Source organism: Miniopterus schreibersii (assembly GCF_964146895.1).
Source record: "Miniopterus schreibersii genome assembly, chromosome: 11".
In the NCBI taxonomy this organism is placed as follows: Eukaryota; Metazoa; Chordata; class Mammalia; order Chiroptera; family Miniopteridae; genus Miniopterus; species Miniopterus schreibersii.
In genome coordinates this window covers 45,006,251-45,020,009 of record NC_138111.1, presented here as the reverse complement: position 1 = coordinate 45,020,009, position 13,759 = coordinate 45,006,251, and the positions used below count along the sequence as shown (strand labels likewise).

The window sequence follows — 13,759 nt, the reverse complement described above, 5'->3', positions numbered from 1 at the left end:
CAAAATCCCACAATCTTCCTGCCCTCCAGGAATTTACACTCCAAGGGGGAACAATAAAGGGCTTAAATCCTCATGATTCAAAACTGAGAAAGATAACTGCTTTAGAGAGGAACAAAGAAGTAGCTGTGTCCGAGATAAGAGCTCATACTCAGTTGGAGAAAACCAGAAAATATCCTCTGGCACGACTGACATCTGAGGGATGGATAGAATTTTGCCAGGGGAGAAATGAGGTTTCAGGAAGGATGTGTTCTGGGTGGCAGAGAGCCTGTACCGGACGTGAAACCCATGCTGATATACCTTGGCTGGAAATTCCTTGGAAATCCCTTAGGAGTAGGATTTAGCAGTAATCCTGCAGCTCTGACAGTGTCCGACCACTGTCCATTTAGCAAGGGCAAAGGGGCCGGTACATAGGGGGATTACCAATGGTACTTGATATTTATCAGTATTTACTGTCTGCCACACATACACAGAAAGTGCTTGATAAAGGAAGGTGCTAAATACCTTCCTTATTCATTTGTGTGTTTTTTTATAAGGAATCTGATACTTAGAGACATCAACTGATATATTCAAAGCTGTATAACTCATACATAGTTCAGCTGGGGTTGGAATCTCTGAAGACAGAGTCTACACTCCACCCAGCCTCCTCTAGTGCCTCTCCAGATAGAGTAAGAGTGAAATTAATCTTTGACCAGCAAAAGAGACCACAAGGTATGTGCAATCGGTAGAGATCCACCTGGTAGGAAATCAGGGCACATTACGGGATATAATGAATATGGCTTTATACTCTTAGCTCTATACCTTCAAAACTAAACAGGCAGCCTTAACCACATTTCTTAACCCCTCCGTGCCTCAGTCTTTTTATCTTTAAAATAGAGACATAAACAGTGCCTTTTGCAGAGGGTTTTGAGAGAACGTATCCCAATAAATACACGTAAAATGCTAAATAATATCAGGCATGTAGTAAGTACTTGATAAATGCTCGACATTACGACAGCATGCTGTTGCATGGAGCATTTCTCACACTGCCTATAATCTGTCCTCTTCTGTGAAGGAGCCTGAATTTGGGGATACTAGAGCTGGGGATCCCTCTCACTATTTGGTATTCTAGAGAATAGCCCCAATCTAGGACCAAAGACGGTGGTATTTAGACAGAAACCATTATGCCACTGGGTTCCTAAATTAAACCTTCCCCGCCCCCTCAAGGATTTCTCATGCTGACCACATATCTGGGAGCACATGGGGATTCAGAAGAGGTGGGCCTGCTTCCCCGGGGAGAAGACCTTGTCTGCCTGCCCTGATCTCCACAGCATTAGGAAGTGCTGCTCCTCCAGCAGGGACCCCACACCAACACAGACCTGGGAAACCATTCTGGACCCCACCCTTCTGAAGAGGGCATCCAAGCGAAAGGCTTTCAAACCTATGGGAGCCAACTGGCCTCATAGAATATGAAACTTACTGACTTGGATGGGCCCTGGATGGTCACTTTGCCAAAACTGGAATATCTGGAACACTTTGATAAATAAACAATTGAGCTTTATTCTTCAAAGGCATTCTTTGATTTGTAGAGACAGGGAATGGAGGAATTGAGGTGTTATATGATTTGTCTGTTACTCACTTTCACATGCCCTCATTCCCATTAATTCCAAGTTCTCCCTAGTCGGAGCACCAGTTCAAGAGCTTGCTTTTAGTCCCTCTGACCTAAGACCCTGTTATACTTGCTAAGATACACATTTGGGTAGTTCATGGGTCAGCCAATGCTCTGAGCTTCATGGCCCCGGCATGGAGATGGAATTTAACACAATGAAACTGTTGTCGGTGTGCCCACTTACCCTCCCCCTTGCCATACACCTGATGGGATCCCACAGGATTTCTACAGTGACAACAATCAAAGCCTTGACTAGTGGGTATCAGCGTACCCCAGACGCAGAAACTGAACCTCCGAAAGGGTTAAAGCCAAACAGGGTCAGCAAACAACCTTAGTTTGGGGCTTTGACCATTATGGTTACTTACCTGAATGAAATCTTTGCAGACATAGCATATTAACATGACAACATTTTTATATGTTATATCATTAGTTTCTAAGGTTAAAAAAACAACAGAATTCTTGGAAGGAAAGATGTAGTTAAAACAACAAAACTACCATTCAACACGGTGTCATTACAGGTAAAATAAATGCTTTGTGATTTAGATCTCACAAAAATACTCAGTGGCTTTTCTCCACGATTTGTCGTTGGCCACTCTATGTACTTAAATGCTTCCTGTTGCCCGGCCGGGCGTGGCTCAGCGGTTGAGCGTCGACCTAGGATCCAGGCGATCAGGGTTCGATTCCTGGTCAGGGCACATGCTCGGGTTGCGGGCTCGATCAATGACTCTCTCATCATTGATGTTTCTATCTCTCTCTCTCCCTCTCCTTTCCTCTCTCTGAAATCAATAAAGATATATTTAACAACAACAAAAAAAGAGAGAATAAATCTTAAATGCTTCCTTTTAATTAAACTGAAATACTTTCAAAGATTCCAGTAAGACATAAAACACACCAATTACGGCTTCACTTAGTAGAAAGCCCCATCTCTGAGCTAATAGTTTCAATAGGCTTTTCCTATAGATGGGAATAACTCTATTGACTATAAATTCCCATTCGTCTCTGCTCTGGAAATTACTTTGGAAACTTATGGAAAAATAACCCCCTCTATTTTCAGTCTGATAGCAAGAAGGAGCCTCAGGACACTCGGTAGGGTCCAAGGTCAATGTGGCCATTTTCTAAAGTGCAAAAGTGCTTGCTCAGTCACAGGCTGCAGAGGTGAGTGCTGGGTCGTGAAGGGGTGGCCTGCCTGCCTTCCTTTACGCACACAGTGGCCAGGAGCTGCGGTGCAGTCTCCAGATTAAAGTGCTGGGTCATACACGGGCATCTGAAAAATAAACAGAAGTTCTGTGGGCCAAGGGATTCTCAATCAGAGTCCAGAGGCTTCTTGAGGATGTCTCATCAAGTCACCCCAGCTCGGGAGACCACACGGCGAATCTAAGGAGGAAAGTTCACAAATAAGAGAATCACTTTTCTGATTAGGAAATATAGACATTCTCAAAAACAGATTGGAGCGAGAAACTACTTTAGGAAAAAAAACTCATCTATCTGGAGGCAGCAGGGTTCACAATCCTTCCTTCTAACCCTCTACCATTAGTCCAAGTCTTCAGCCTCTCTCCAGGCCTAATGCAGGAGCCCTCTTCCCTCCCTCTCTGGGCTGCAGAGAGCTCAGCACGACCGGAGCACAGCTCATGGGGCTTCCCTAGTCAGAATCTTTTCTAGTTCCCCGCTGTGCCTGCTATTCTGTTTGTTCCTAGAGACTCAGGAGGATGACATTGTGGACTGTGTCACTGGGCTTTCTTCCCCCTGGCTGCCATCCCACTTCCCCTCAGCCTAGGAGGGAAAGGAGATTGCAGTGGGTAGGAGAGTGAGGTTGGGGTACGTATTCCTCAGCAACCTCCCAGACAGGCTGCAGGTTGACTTTATCCTTTTGTTCAAGGCCATAGCTCCTTGTGGGTGTCTCTCTCCTCTTGCTGTCCTTACTCCGAGCCAGGGTTCTGGTAACTTCACCTTTCCTTTTCCCCTTCAGGCCTAGGGATGGTTAACTGTTCCCTGCTTTTGCTAACTCCAGGGTGTTCAATATCCCTGCCTGGCCCTGGTGGGCATCTGAGTTTACCACCTCTGCTCTCAAGCCTTTCACTATTTCTTCTTTATGCTGAGCGCTGAAGGAGTCACTTATACGAAGATGTCAAGCTCATGAAACTCAAACACTGGGGCCTCTCCCATGGAAACTCACTGTAGGTCAAGCAGATCAACTTACAGGAATGGAGGATTTTTTGCTTCTCAGCAAATCAATGTTTCAATCAAAACTGCCAGTGTTGAAACTTCTGAGTCAAGAAAATCTTATTGCTGATTCAGAGAAGTTCAGTGTCACTGAACCTCAAGTCCAGGCCTATGCTGCATTTGTTTCCTTGATTCTGTGCACAGGGGAGAGGATACAGTCACAGGATATATTTTCACAGGCGGCTTTCAGGGAAGTGGTGAGAGATAGAGAGGGTGTAGGGGCCAACTTCACCACTCTGAGTCACATGTTGTGCATATGCTCTGCCATATCTTATGTACAAGCCAAACATAGACCCTGTTAGGGTTTTCTAGGGTTGTTTTCACAATCGGTGCCTCTGGAATTTTGGGGATATATTCAGTAGAATTCTAAAATGAATAGTATGAATATTCTGAGTAGCTGATACAAAATTACTTAGAAATTCCTATGATTTGCCCATCACCATTTTGGTGAACTCATGAACTCATATGTCACAACATGTGATTTTTAGGTTACAAAAGGACAGGCAACTTTCCCAAGAAAGCTAAAAATACCCATTTTACAACATGACCCAGGCCTGTCAGTCCCCAGCACACTGCTTTGCCAGGGTCTGAGCTTTTCCTCCAACCAGCATGAATGATTTCAGCAACCTAACTTCTCCTGACCTCCAGATCACATCCTTTCCCTTCTACAAATTCCAGCTCCAAGCCTGTCAACCTCATGAAAAGACTTCTATTCCCCCAGCATTATCCTTGACCCACAAACCCTCACCAAACACTTAACAATTGTTGCAAAAACAACAGCTACTGATTGCACGCAGCTGAACATCTCCCCTTTGATGTTAAATTTTAACTGTTTCTAATTATGTGGCCTCATATGCCCTGTGCAGTGTTCCACAGGAGCACTTAGCCTTATAGACAGACCAAAGGCTACACAACTGTTCTGTAGCTGTACAGAAGATACCATCTTTGCTCTCCAAGTAAGATATGGAACAATGCAAGGTTGTAGGAACAACTAGCCACTGAACAGGAAGACTCTGTACAGGCCTAAACTATTCAGTTATCCTTTTTGCATTAATAGAACAGTGGCTCTTTCTTAATTTAAGCTGGGAGAGAAAAAGAAGTGAACAAGAAAAATCATGACTATTCAAAACTCTGTTCACTTCCCTCCTGTTTGTGGTGACATATCTTATTGTTGTGTCTGAAAAAGAAAAATCCCAGTAAGGGAATAAAATTAATGAGGAAATTGTTCTGTTTATAGCTAAAAGGTGGCAGAGCAAAAAGCAAATCCAAAAACAGACCAGCGGTCAGGATGGCAACATAGGTAAATGCGGTACTCACCTCCTCCCAAAGCCACATCAAAATTACAACTAAACTACAGGAAAACCATCATTGAAAACCACCTGAAATCTAACTGAACAGAAGTCCTATAACTAAGGATATAAAGAAGAAGCCACATTGAAACTGGTAGGAGGGCCAGAGACTCTGAATGAGCTGGTCCCACACCCGTGAGGGGGGATAGAAATTGGGAGGAATACCTTGGCTGCAGAGGTGCCCCCTTGAGAGCGAGGGGTCCCAGCCTCAGGCTCCTCAACCCAGGGTTCCAGTGTCAGGAAGAGAAGTCCCCATAACTTGGCTGTGAAAGCCAGTGTGGATTGAGGCTGGGGGAGACCAAGGGCCGCTGGAGTCGCAGGCAGTTTCTCTTACAGGGCCTGCACATGGACTTACTGGACTCCCTCCCTCTGAGCTCCCGTGCTGAGACAGCAGCTGGAAAGGCATGCCAAGAACGTACTGGGAGGAACTGAAACATCTGGCGTCAGGTCAAGAGCTAGAGGGACAGCTTTCTCCCAGACAGAAATACTGGCAGAGGTCATTGTTCCTTTGCTGAGCTCTCCCTCCACAGAGCTGGCAGATGGGCACCATATGTGAGTCTCCTTCAACCTGGCTCACTGTTCACCCTGCCCTGGTGATTCCCTGAGAGGCCAGCTCCTCAAACTTGCAGGCTTACCCAAGCCATTTATAGTAGCTTTTCCTTACAAATGGCCTATCTTGGCTCAGGCTTTGGACTTTCCTAAAATCTCTCAAACAAGCAGGGGCTGGCCTTGGCATGCCCTCTAGCTCTCACGAAGCAGCCCCAGTCCTGGCACTGCTAACTGCTTTTCTCTTGCTGCTTTTAGGAATCTCTCTTTGTCTTTAACCTTTGGCCTTTTAATTGCGATGTGTCTTGGTGGGGGCCTCTTTGGGTTCATCTTATTTGGGACTCTCTGCACTCCCTGGACTTGTATATCTATTTCCTTCTCCAGGTTAGGAAAGTTTTCTGTCATTTTTTTCAAATAGGCTTCAATTCCTTGCTCTCTCTCTTCTCTTTCCAGAGAAAGATGTGAGTGTTGGTGTGCTTGAAGTTATCCCAGAGGCTCCCTACACTATACTCATTTTTTAAATTCTTTTTTCTTTTTGCCGTTCTGATCGGGTGTTTTCTGCTTCCTTATCTTCCAAATCGCTGATTGATCCTATGCTTTATCTCCTCTATTGTTGATTCCCTGCAAATGAGTCTTCATTTCAGTTAGTGTATTCTTCATTTCTGACCGTGTTTGTTTTTTTCTATCTCCACTTTTATGTTTCCCATCTCTCTGTTGATGTTCTCACTAAGTTTATCTACTCTTTCCCTAAGATCTTTGAGCATCTTATAACCAGTGTTTTGAACTCTGCATCTAGTAGATTGTATCCATTTTGGTTAATTCTTTTTCTGGAGTTTTGTCCTGCTCTTTCACTGGGACATGTTTCTTTGTCTGCTCATCTTGGCTGCCTCCCTGTGTTTGTTTCTATGTATTAAGTAGAGCTGCTGTGTCTCCTAGTCTTGGTAGAGTGGCCTTATATAGTAGGTGTCCTATGGGGCCCAGTGGCACAGCCTCCCTGAATACCCTAGCAGGGAACTCCAGGAGCACGCCCTGTGTAGGCTGTGTGCATCCTCCTGTTGTAATTGAGCCTTGACTGCTGTTGCACATCAATGGGAGGAATTTATACCAGGCCAATTGGCTATGAGAACTGGCTGTGACCATTGTGGAGGATCTGCTGTGCAGGGGCCCACCCCACAGAGCAGGAGTTACTTTAGCAGGGCTTTTGTGCAGGCTGAGTCTGCCCCTTGAATATGTCATTTGTGGAAGTGCTTGGGCATGGTCTGAAGCTGCCCATCAGGTGTGCTGGCTCTGGGGCATCCTAGGAGGTGCAGACCAAGGTCAGCTGCCACCTGTGCCCTTCCCAGGGCCACCTGGCATGAGCTACAGAGCAATCTGCAGATGGCTACGACTTGTGCTTGGCTTAGAGGTGCCCAGGAGAGGCTCAGCTGGCTTTGAGTCATATTTTGTGCATATGTGCTGCCATATCTTATGTACAAGCCAAACACAGACCCTGTTAGGGTTTTCTAGGGTTGTTTTCACAGGCAGCCTGAACCCATTGTGTCCAGTTTCAAAAAGACACATAGACTGAAAGTAAGGGATGGAAAAAGATATTTCATGGAAATAGAAAAGAAAAAGAAAAACTGGGGTAGCAATATTTATACCAGACAAAAAAGATTTTAAAACAAAGCCTATAACAAGACAAAAAAAGACAGCAATTCCACTTCTGGGTATTTATCCAAAGAATCCCGAAACACCCAATCAAAAAGACATATGTGCATCCATATGTTCATTGCAGTATTATTTACAATAGCCAAGATATGGAAGCAACCTAAGTGTCCATCTACAGATAAACAGATAAAGGAGTTGTGCATATAAACAATAGAATATGACTCAGCCATAAAAAAAAAAAAAAGAATGAAACCGTGCCATCTCCAACAACATGGATAGACCTAGAGGATATTATGCTGAGTGACATAAATCAGAGAGAGGAAGACAAATGCCATATAATTTCACTTATATGTGGAATCTAAATAAATAAATAAATAAATAAGCAGACCAGAAACAGACTCATATACACAGAGAACATTTGACGGTTGCTAAATGGTAGAGGTGTTGGGGGAATGGGTGAAAAAGGTGAAGGGGTTAGGAAGTACAAATTGGTTGTTACTGTATAATCATGGGGATGTAAAGTACAGCATGGGGAATAGTGTCAATAATATTGTAATAACTGTATATGGAGTCAGATGAGTACTAGATTTATCAGAGTAATCACTTCATAAGTAATATAAGTGTCTAATCACTGGGTTGTATGCCTGGAACTAATATAATATTGTATGTCAACTGTAATTGAAAAATAAAAAATTATTTTAAAAAGTAAATCCAAATAAATCCACATATATGGAAGTCTAAATGTCTACCATGGCTTGAGACCTCAGCCTGAATAATGCATAATGTAAAACCATACCCTTAGGCAAGATTGTGAACAAAGAAGGCCCCCATTCCCATTCCTTTGTCTGTCCCTGACCCCCAGGCACTCAGAGGCTGAGGGACTGCTAATTCGGGATTCAGTCCAGGAAATGTGTGGCTCCAGAATTCTCTCCCTCTTCTGCTTCAGTATTTACTGCCACTTTCTTCTCTCAGCCCCACACAGAGCAAAAGTTCTGATCAATTAATTTGCACTAAGGTGTAAATGACTGATACTGGTTCAAAGCAACTCAGCTGGCAGAAGCAAAATTTCACATAATGGGATGCTGCTCACCACCGGTTCCCTGGTTTCATCTTTCTCAGTCCCTGATCTCACATTCCCTCTCACTTTTATTTTCTTCCAGGGCTTGATGTCCATCTCCTGCAGTTGCCTAGGTTCCTAAATTCACTCCATCCTTCATTCCACTTTTGCTCTGTACACCAGATTTTTAGTAACTCCCTTATGACCATATTGGGCCTCTAATTCAGCATTCAAGTCTCCTCCAAGAGGCTTTATATTTGAAAGGAGCCCAATGATTAACACACAGATATTGCCCTGGGATGTTGGAGTTTCAGTGAAGGCCTCTCTAATGCCCAAGGCCAGTGCTGCCATTCTCTGTGGTTCTTATACATCATAAACCAGCATGTTTGGCCTTTGGTTTAGATCCTATAAAGTCCTTGATCAATCTTTTAGGACAGTGCCACCGAAAGTGTGGTCTATAGGCTGGTGCTGGTATGTGAACTGTTTGTTGTCAGTCCACAGCAAGATACGAACAGAAGTAGAATGTAAGCATTTAGAAAACTTTATAGTAATTATTTTACTATGTTATATTTTTTCGGATCATACTTATTCAAATGTCTTATATTTATTGAACCCAGTGAAAATTGGGCTTGTTGTTTTATGTCTTTGTTCTTTCTGTTTCATTTCTTTAGTAATTTTTCAGTATGTACATATTACAAAAGTATCAATTTTAACATATCAGAAGTTTGAGAAAACCAAAACTGGTTCTTCACCATAGAGAGTTTGAGAAATAGAGATCTAGAGATCTGTTCTAGAGACCTGGTCTCTATAGCTCATAATTCCTACTGGATTCTCTTCTTGGCTTTGCTATGGACCCAGCAAGTCAATGAACAAGTCACTCAATGAGTTTGGGTTGAGACTTTCTTTCTATTGCCCAAAGATAATGTAAAATATATTCAGATGGAGCCCATTTTTATTAAGCACTTTTGCAACAGAAGGGCCACAAGTGTTGGAGTCAGGCCTGTGTTCAAGCCCCAGCTATATAACTTTAGAAATATTTTCTGTCAGTTTCTTCCTTTACAAAGTAGACACTACCTCTTGCTTCAAGCACTTTTTCTGAAATTAATTGCAAAGGGTCTAGCACAATGCTGTCCAATAGAACCTTCTGCAAAGATGGAAATAATTGTATGCCTTGTATATCTTTCTGATACAGTAGCCACGAGACTCATGTGGCTACTGAGCCCTTACAGTATGTAGGCACTTAAAATGTCACCAAGGAATTGAATTTTTATTTAATTTAAATTTTAAAACCACATGTGGCTAGTATATTGTACAAAGCAGGTTAGCATATGTACCTGCATATAGTGGGCTTAATGTTTAAAATTTTCTTGAACATTTATGTTTGCCAGGTAATGTTTTAGACACTGGGCATATATTGGCAAATAAGAGAAACAGTCCCTGTATTCATGAAACTTAAAGACCGGCAGATGAAACAGAACTTGACATTATTTTTGCAATAATGTCAATATCACCCTGGAGCCCTGCTTTCTCGAATGGTTCCTCTTAGTGGGAGATGGCAAACAGAACCTTTTATGCACTGACAACAGCTGTCCTCCCAGTACACTTTGGTGTGTAGAGGGTCACTGAGGCATAGGAGGGTAAATCTTTTTAGGAGCTGAGGAGCTTTCTGGACAGAAATGGACTAGAACTGACTCTCTCCAATAGACTGAGAAGTTCAGAACAGCAATGACACAGGAGAAGGAAGTCAGGACTGGTGTCCCAGGCTCAACATGAAGGCAGAGAACAGAAGAGGCTGGCGGGGCACAGCTGTGGCCGAGGCAGGACGGCCGCCCTCTCTTATCAGCCCTTGAGGGTCCTGCTTTGGCAGCAATGCCAGAACATGTGAGAGGAGCCAGGAGAGCTGTCATCTTCCATCACTCTGGTCTGTGTGGGGATCTGGACTGGCAAGGGTGCCTTTGTATGGTGATGGAGACACCTGGAGGGAACAGGGATGTTGCTCGGCAGGAATAGAAACAGCAGCAGCTTAAAACTAGCGCCCCAGCGGCCTTCTTGGAGGCAGCACTGGCCCTGTGGGCTAAGGAGGTTTCCTGGCCGTTTGCGGGAGGTGGGGAATTACATGCTGTAAGAGGGAGACACTGGACTTCTTGCTAAGATGGGCAGGTGTGTGCGTGAGCATTACTTGGAAAATTAAAAGAGATGCCACTGCATTTTTAGCTCAAGCTAGTAAAACAGCTCCTATGTAATTATGTGCTGACTATATGGAAAAGAGAAGTAGGTGCTAGGCAAGCACCTGACAAGGGGACTTAGTGTAATGAGTGTGATAAGGGTGTGGATTCAGGGGAGGCTTGGTGAAGTGACAGCTTGGCTGAGATTTAATGGATGACACCAACTCAAGTGGACAAGAGAAAGAAAGTATTTTAAGAAGAGAGAATACTCTCTCAGATTTCAAAGAGGGGGATGTCTCTGAAGACTAGAAAATCCTGTATGTCTCAAGCTCGGGTAACAAAGGTGATAGTGATGCAGTATAAAGCTGGAGACATGAGTCACATCACCCAGTGAGCAATGGGAAGCCATGGAAGAGATCTGAACAGAGGAGACGTGATAGGTTTGAGAATTTAAAAGCCCATGTTAGTGCCCGGCCAGAGTGGCTCAGTGGTTTAGCATCAATCCATGAACCAAGAGGTCACCAGTTCGATTCTGAAAATGGATCTTACTGGAGACAGCAGGAGTGGATGCAGGGAGATGAGTTAGGAGGGATCTGCTCTAGTCCATGTCGAACCGTGGTCGTGGTCGTGGCAGTGAGATTGGGTCAATCAGCTGTAAAATGGTCATTCCCATGTCGCTCCCATTTTACAGGTAGAAAAATCATCTCAAAGAAGTTAGGTGGTTTGTGCAAGATCGTAGAGCCAATAAATGACAGCACAGGTCCACACCTAACCTTCTGACCCTGATTTAAAGCTCTATCCATGGTACCAGTGGCTCTCAACCTTTTTCCATGACATGTGAGTGTGTGCGCGTGGCCACTGCATTTCCACATTTGTATCCGTGTATCTCCTAAGTAAGAAAGCAGATCCCAATGCATGTGAGTTAGAGGGAGGGGGTATTAAATAGGCAACCATGATTTCACTCTGCTTCATTAAAAACAAAACAGGTATCATTTGCAAATGTCTTCATTTAACCTTTATTAGCAGCAAAACTCTCCCACTGCAGTTGGTGCCTGAGCTTTGCACCCAGGAGCTACTGCTGTCCTCACTCTTTTTTTAAATTTAATTTAATTAATTTATTTTTTAAATATATCTTTATTGACTTCAGAGAGAGGAAAGGAGAGGGAGAGAGAGAGATAGAAACATCAATGATGAGAGAGTCATTGATCGAGCCTGCAATCTGGGCATGTGCCCTGACCAGGAATCGAACCCCGATCGCCTGGATCCTAGGTCGACACTCAACCTCTGAGCCACTCCCGGCCGGGAGCTCACTCACTCTGAGACTGAGATGAAGGGTGAGGCGAGGATTTTTCTCTGCTCTGCCTTTGAGTATGACTCCATTTTATTCTCTCAAAGGGAGTAGAGACAGAAGGCTCTGCTGCTCATTTTCCAGGTGACTAAAGGGGTCTCGGGCCGCAGGCCTGGAAACTTGGCATAAAGCTATTTCTGAGAGGTATGTATGAGGGAGGTAGAAAGAAAAATGGCAGAAGGTAAGATTCTAATGGGCTGTATTGCACCTGCCATGACTCTCTAAGGTCACAGATTTGCAGAAGTGATTCTGTTTAGTCACAGTTCTGTCCAACAGGACCTTGTGATTCCTTTATGGCGAGGCGCCCTTCCCCTCCACTTCTGTCGCTTCTCTCTCTCTTTCTTTTTCCTTTTTCTCTTCTTCCTCTTTCCCTCCCCCCACTTCTTTTGACCATAGTTCCTTGGATTCTACAGTAGAGGGTTTTGTGGTTATTACCCAAACCAGTGCACACACAGGGCCATGGGCAAAAATAGAGTATGACAATATTTCATGGCAGATGAAAACATAGAAGTTAGATGGTAAATGTAGGACAACCACCACCTAAAAACCGCCCAATCCTCAAATAGTGATCACCCCAAATTCCTATTGAGTTATTCCCAGATGTTATTTCTTTTTCTATAGACAAGGCCATGTGTCAATCTTGGAAGGAGCTGGCTGGGTGCTGACAAAGGGATGGTTTACAAAACCAGATGGGACTGCAGATTTTTCCAGCAAGGCTTAAAGGCTGCAGGCACTCCCTGACCCTGCTGGCACAATAGGAGTGGGGAGCTGCTGAAAGACCTCAGGGCACCACCAAACAGGTGCTTTCCCCACCCCTAAACAGTCTCTTACACAACCAGTAGATCCAGATTCCTAGGGGTAGGGCGAGGGCATAGCCCAGCCATACCCAGAATGAGGAAAGGAGAGATGAGAACTGAAGGGATCCTCAGAAAGGATCCCACAGGTGAACTCTGACCACATAGCTGCCCAACATTGACAAAATAACACGGATCTCACGAGGCTGATGACACTTCTTGGTGCAAAGAACAAGGCAGACAATTTCAGCCACAAGAATATAATATCCTTTAAAGATATTCAGTGTAAGGGTTTTAGCTCACTGAAGACTAGAGCCATTTTCCTCTGGGGGAGAAAATCATTAGGACAAACCCAATACAATTTGTAAGCCCTGAGTGGATTTAGTGTAAAACCGGCAGGCCAGCAATGCAGAGCAGAGCCTCACACTGCAGACACCCAGGCCACATGGTTACCGTGATCAAAACTCACTTACCTTTTCTTGAATAAAGCTTTCGGCAGAGTTGTTTTTTTAGGATTATCACTGTAACTATGAATATTAAAACAATGACGAAGAAAGGGGTGATAATATGAAGCAGCAAAGTTGGAGGGACCTTAGGTTTCATCTCACCTGGGTGAAAGGAAAAACAGTCGATTACATGGTGCTTGGAGGTAAACCAGCAAGTTGGCCTCCTGGGTAGGCTATAACCACCATGGCCAGCTTGCATGGAGCATTTACTTCATGCTACATGCTGCGTGCCCTAGCTCATTTACCCCTCACAGCCACCCTGTGAGGCAGGCTCTACTATCACGCCCATTTTACTGGTAAAGAAAGTGAGGCCTAGGAGACTTCCCCAGAGTTATACAGTGAGCATCAAAGCTGAGATATAATCCAGGTTGTCTGGTTCCAGATTCCATGCTTTGTGTCATTCTGACACATCTCTCTCTGTTTCTTTCTTTGTCATCTCTCTCTTTCCAGTAGGATAGTCTCTCAGCCCCAAACTGTCTCCC

General features: G+C 44.1%; 1 protein-coding gene across 9 annotated transcripts in view; it reads right to left on the bottom strand.

Annotated features, from left to right (window-relative positions):
- Positions 1-1,514: 1,514 nt before the first annotated feature.
- The window catches only part of PDCD1LG2 (programmed cell death 1 ligand 2), a 53,724-nt gene continuing 41,479 nt past the window's right edge, over positions 1,515-13,759 (bottom strand). For 3 of the 9 annotated variants that reach the window (XM_081151320.1, XM_081151319.1, XM_081151318.1), the window contains exons 5-6: positions 13,245-13,379; positions 1,515-2,909 (exon numbers count right to left, since the gene is read on the bottom strand). In XM_081151320.1, coding sequence (XP_081007446.1) covers positions 2,896-2,909; positions 13,245-13,379 — 149 coding nt within the window. In that variant the 3' untranslated portion in view covers positions 1,515-2,895. Of the gene's footprint in view, positions 3,020-3,842; positions 4,000-13,244; positions 13,380-13,759 lie in introns of all 9 variants that reach the window. The other 6 variants (XM_081151317.1, XM_081151321.1, XM_081151316.1 and 3 more) reach the window with 4 other exon arrangements.